The 4,493-nt window shown below is 35.1% G+C and overlaps 1 protein-coding gene across 1 annotated transcript in view; it reads right to left on the reverse strand.

Annotated features, from left to right (window-relative positions):
• Positions 1-1,847: 1,847 nt before the first annotated feature.
• ankrd40 (ankyrin repeat domain 40) overlaps positions 1,848-4,493 on the reverse strand; it is an 8,921-nt gene continuing 6,275 nt past the window's right edge. Inside the window, exon 5 of the mRNA XM_016538972.1 lies at positions 1,848-3,242. Within this exon, the coding sequence (XP_016394458.1) occupies positions 3,096-3,242 (147 nt within the window). The 3' untranslated portion in view covers positions 1,848-3,095. The remainder of the gene's footprint in view (positions 3,243-4,493) is intronic.

Below are 4,493 nucleotides of genomic sequence, written 5' to 3' on the forward strand. Positions count from 1 at the left end.
AGGTGAAAAAGAAATATATTTAAATTGTGCTTTTTCAGACACATGATATTTTATATATAAATGTCTATTAATTTTTTTTTACATATATATACTTCTCTTATAATGGCTATATTAGTTGAGAGGTTAATACGAGACAGCTGTTCTCTGATCAACAGTTTGTCAGGTGCAGCTGGATGTCTGGTTTTAAGACAGACCCACTGAGAAGGCAGGTGTTTACTGACAACTGAGCGAGATCTCATGCTAGTTTCACCATAAGGGGCAAGAGATGTGATATGGTATGAAGACATGAAAAGATAACTCCACTATATTAAAGTTCAAATGCGAAACCAAGCTGAGAACACGACTGCAGTTGTTTATACGATTTTCTCCGGATACTAGTTACAATGAATAGTTTGCATTGGATCATTCACACATTTTTTTAATTCTTGCACAAATAGAAGGATTCTGGAGTAATTTCCTCTGTAATTTCCCATTGTCTCGAGAAGCCTGCATGCTTCTGTGATCTATAGCGTTTCCCTTAAAATGTGCAACTGAGCGAAAGAGGTCAAATGGCAGTTGGTGAACCGAGTTAGTCCCAGATTTCTCAAATAGGTTGATGTGAAACAAATTTATGCCTTGAAATAAAACTTCCGTCAGGGTTTCGGTATTATATGACACCAATCCTGCAAAGAATAGTTCATTATTGTTTAGAAACATAATTTTTTCAGTACAACTGACTTTGAGAGGACTATTCACACTCTACTGCTCAAACCTAGAACATAGTCTACATTAAATCTTAAGATTTCTGAAAGCTCTTGGAAACTTTGCATTCTTTCTACTTGCATGAGTACGACCAAAACCCCTATAGCCAATTTTATATTTGCAATTTATATTAGACATTTAATTAAAATCCAAATCTAACAAGCTGTTATTATTGTAATTCTCCTCCACAATATTGTCCTCTGAATTTCAAACTTTTAGTGAAAACATCCATTCCTCTCAAATGGTGATGTTTAAAACATCTTTAAAATGCTGATCCAAAGCTACATTTGGCATTCTATATGTAGTCTAGTCCAGTAACTCTGATATGCTGTGTGGACCCCACAGAAGAGTTTAATGGAGTGGAAACACATCCTTCTTCCTAGAGAGAACATTAGCGCTGTCTGGAGTGTCCTAAGACTAAGCCTGTCCTCTATTGGCAAACTTCAGCAATGGCATGTTGCACTGGATTTTTTCCCCTTGTTAAACCTAAAGAAAGATATGTTCATGACACATGCATTTGAACCCTTTCACCTTTTGCCCCATGTTTGTTCAAAGATGTATTTTTAGAAAACACCACAAAGACACAACGTTCTTGTTGTATAAGTGTACTGAGAATGTATAAAATATTCAAATGCTGCGAGTTAAGCTGTATTTGATCTCTAGAATATGACTAATAAACGTTTCTCTAACTTTAAAGGATTGAAAAAACCCACACATAAAAAAATCTTTACTCTATATAAAACTATTACATAAAAGCTTTTAAATGTTTTAAATGAAAAAAAATCTATATATATATATATATATATTACTATAAAATATTATATAATGTATTTTAATAGTTTTATACACACACGAATTTTAACAATTTAAAAAAACGTACTTTTATTTTAAATTGCATTAATCTAGGTTAATATATGCTGTAAACTGTCATTCATGTTAACCACACACATTAAAAAGAAACAAAAAATAAAGCCAAGAAAACCCTTTAAATGTTTTTCCAGCTGTCTTTTAGTTAATTGAGAACATATGAAATAACAAAAATCGACATGGTTTCATTTCAACTGAAGTGTATAATACTTTTAATCCTCAGATTCTAGTATTATACAATACTAAAAAAATTGCACATAAAAAATAAGAAAAAAAAAACTTTAATGTCAATAATTTATCAATGTCTTTCCAAGGGGCTAATGTTACATCTCAACAATAGTAGCATATTGTTAACAAATGTCTAATGATCGTATGCTTGGTTAGACAGTCAAACCCTCAAGAGAAAACTAAAAACAATTCATAAGACAAATCTTTAGAAATTCTTCTCACAGTAACACAATCTCTATCAAGTCCAAAAGCTAATTTACAACAACGTAGTGTTTATGCGCCGCTTCTAAAACTAACCTCAAGCATTCCCACCAAAACTGCGACCAGAAATTTATTTTATGCTCATAATCAACAAAGCAGCAAAGTGTTTAGTAAAATGGCACTACTATTACCGCTATATCTTGAATACAGATCCTGCTTCTCAAATATGTGAGAACTAAGCACTCAAGGGAAGTCAATATGATGCTCACTGGAAGCTCTCAGTGGTTAAATATCTTATTATTCATCTCCAATTCAGCTCCTCCTAGGGGAAAATGAAGAAATCTTTTGCTACATTAAGTTCAAGAGAAACAAAAGGACATTTTGTGTTCACACATGAGGCTGATCTACTTTAATCAGTCCATGCTAGTTTATAGAACGAGTTATTTGGCTTACAGTGACTGATGGAACAGCATTCAAAACACAGCACTGAATTCTCAAGGGTTAAATATAAAGGACGCTTCCCCAATAATGGCAAGGTTTTGGTAAATTGCACAGAGAGTTGTCTGGCAAACAAAATATGTTTTGATTTCAAAGCATTGGTATGAAATAAGCGTGGCTTCCTCCAATCAATGCAGGCATACAAACCACTAAACAACTGATTGGCCAGCGTGTTGGACAGACCTCTTGGGATAGGACAGTATACATTTGTTTGGATGTACGATGAAATGCCTGAAGGCAATATGAAGGCAAGGCAGTGAGACAGATCTGAACGGCCAGCAGCCGAAAGTATGCAAAAATGGTGCATTTCAATATTTTCCAAAGTCCGGTCGTAAGCTGAATGGATCTGAATATTCAAATCAACAAGAACAAGCTATCAATGGTTACAATGGAGGAGGAGGCACTAAGGATGCATCTGTTAATCAAGGAGACGAGGAATAAGGCTAACATGTTATATGAACCATTTACCAACCCAACACGGGAGCATATTTTGGGATCCGAAATGTGTTTGGGATTTCAGGAAGCAGGTCGCAGATAAACTGTGAGTCTCTAAAGTGAAGCTAGTAGGTGAGCCTGGAGGCCTTCATGTTGTAGCAGGGCCTGTCAGTCAGACCTCCCTGACCTCCAGAGAACAGTGACAAGCTTTCGGTTTTCTCCAGCACCACCTCCAACTCCTGGAAATCCTGTAGCCGTGCCACATCTTTATCCTGTTAAAAGAACATGTATACATTTAGACAGATGCAGTGTTGAATGATCTGAAATAGGGTTGTACGATAAATCACAATTTACGCTTCTCTTGATATTTGCACGCTGGTTATTTATCCTAGAAAATATATAGTATATATTTTTTCCTTTGACAGTTGTGCTATCTTGCATTGATAAGAAGCTTTCATGTATGTGGTTGCCATATGTTAAGAAATCCCCCAATCAGAACTTTTCTCTTAAATGGATACATTTTCTGCCGAGTGCTTTACTTAATCTTCCCAAGATGACAACCATGTGCATAAAAAAAAGCAATGACAACAGCTGTAAACATGTACGATGGAGCTTAGCAAGCTCCACTGCAATATTTCACTCAAATGAAACATCCCATGATGCAGTAGGCCTGTTCAGCTCAGTACATTGAAGTAGAATTCTTGCCTGAGGCTTTTGTACCCATCATTTTTGTTTAAAAACACTAAAAACTCAACTCCACCAGTGTCTGCAGTTTAATATAATAAAATGGCCAAAAGTACTGTCAAGATTTCAGCCATAAGAATCTTGTTTGTCGCTCCTTTTGCAGCTAGAACTGCCTCTACTCAATGTTAAAAAGCACTGCTCAGATTTACCAGCTCAACAAACCTTGTCTGTAGATGTAGACATGCTTAAACAGGAGAGGATCCTGCTTAACCAAACAGAATGTCACTTTTATGTAGCATCAAGATTAAGATTAAGTTTAAGAGGCCCAAACTAAACCACGAGGAACGGATCCAAATCCCCATTCCTCCTTCAACAGCTAGAAATATGCATTTGTGCAGGAAGTGTTGTTTTTGTATTAATACAAGTGCAAGATCAAACAACAATACTGCCACCAGGATGACTTTGTTGTCGTGTCCAACAACACTCTTAACCCATAATAATATTTATAAATGTAGCACAGCTTCAAATGTTTTATTGCTTTTAGATGATTACAACAGAAAACAAATATTAGGGGAACACAAATTTATATTTAAACATGTTTTAAATCAAATTCATTCAAGGGATAGTTCACATCAAAAGTTTAAAATTCTGTCATCATTTACTTGCCATTATAGTTGTTCCAAACCTGTATTGGTTTCTTTCTTCTGCTGAACACCAAAGAAGATATTTTGAAGAATGTTAGTAACCAAACAGTTCACGGTAGCCATTGAATTCCATAGTATGGAAAAAAATACTATGGAAGTCAATGGCTACCGTCAAAAAAAAAAAAAAAAAACCTT

Source organism: Sinocyclocheilus rhinocerous, unplaced genomic scaffold (assembly GCF_001515625.1).
Source record: "Sinocyclocheilus rhinocerous isolate Xijiao unplaced genomic scaffold, SAMN03320098_v1.1 scaffold463, whole genome shotgun sequence".
Lineage (NCBI taxonomy): Eukaryota > Metazoa > Chordata > Actinopteri > Cypriniformes > Cyprinidae > Sinocyclocheilus > Sinocyclocheilus rhinocerous.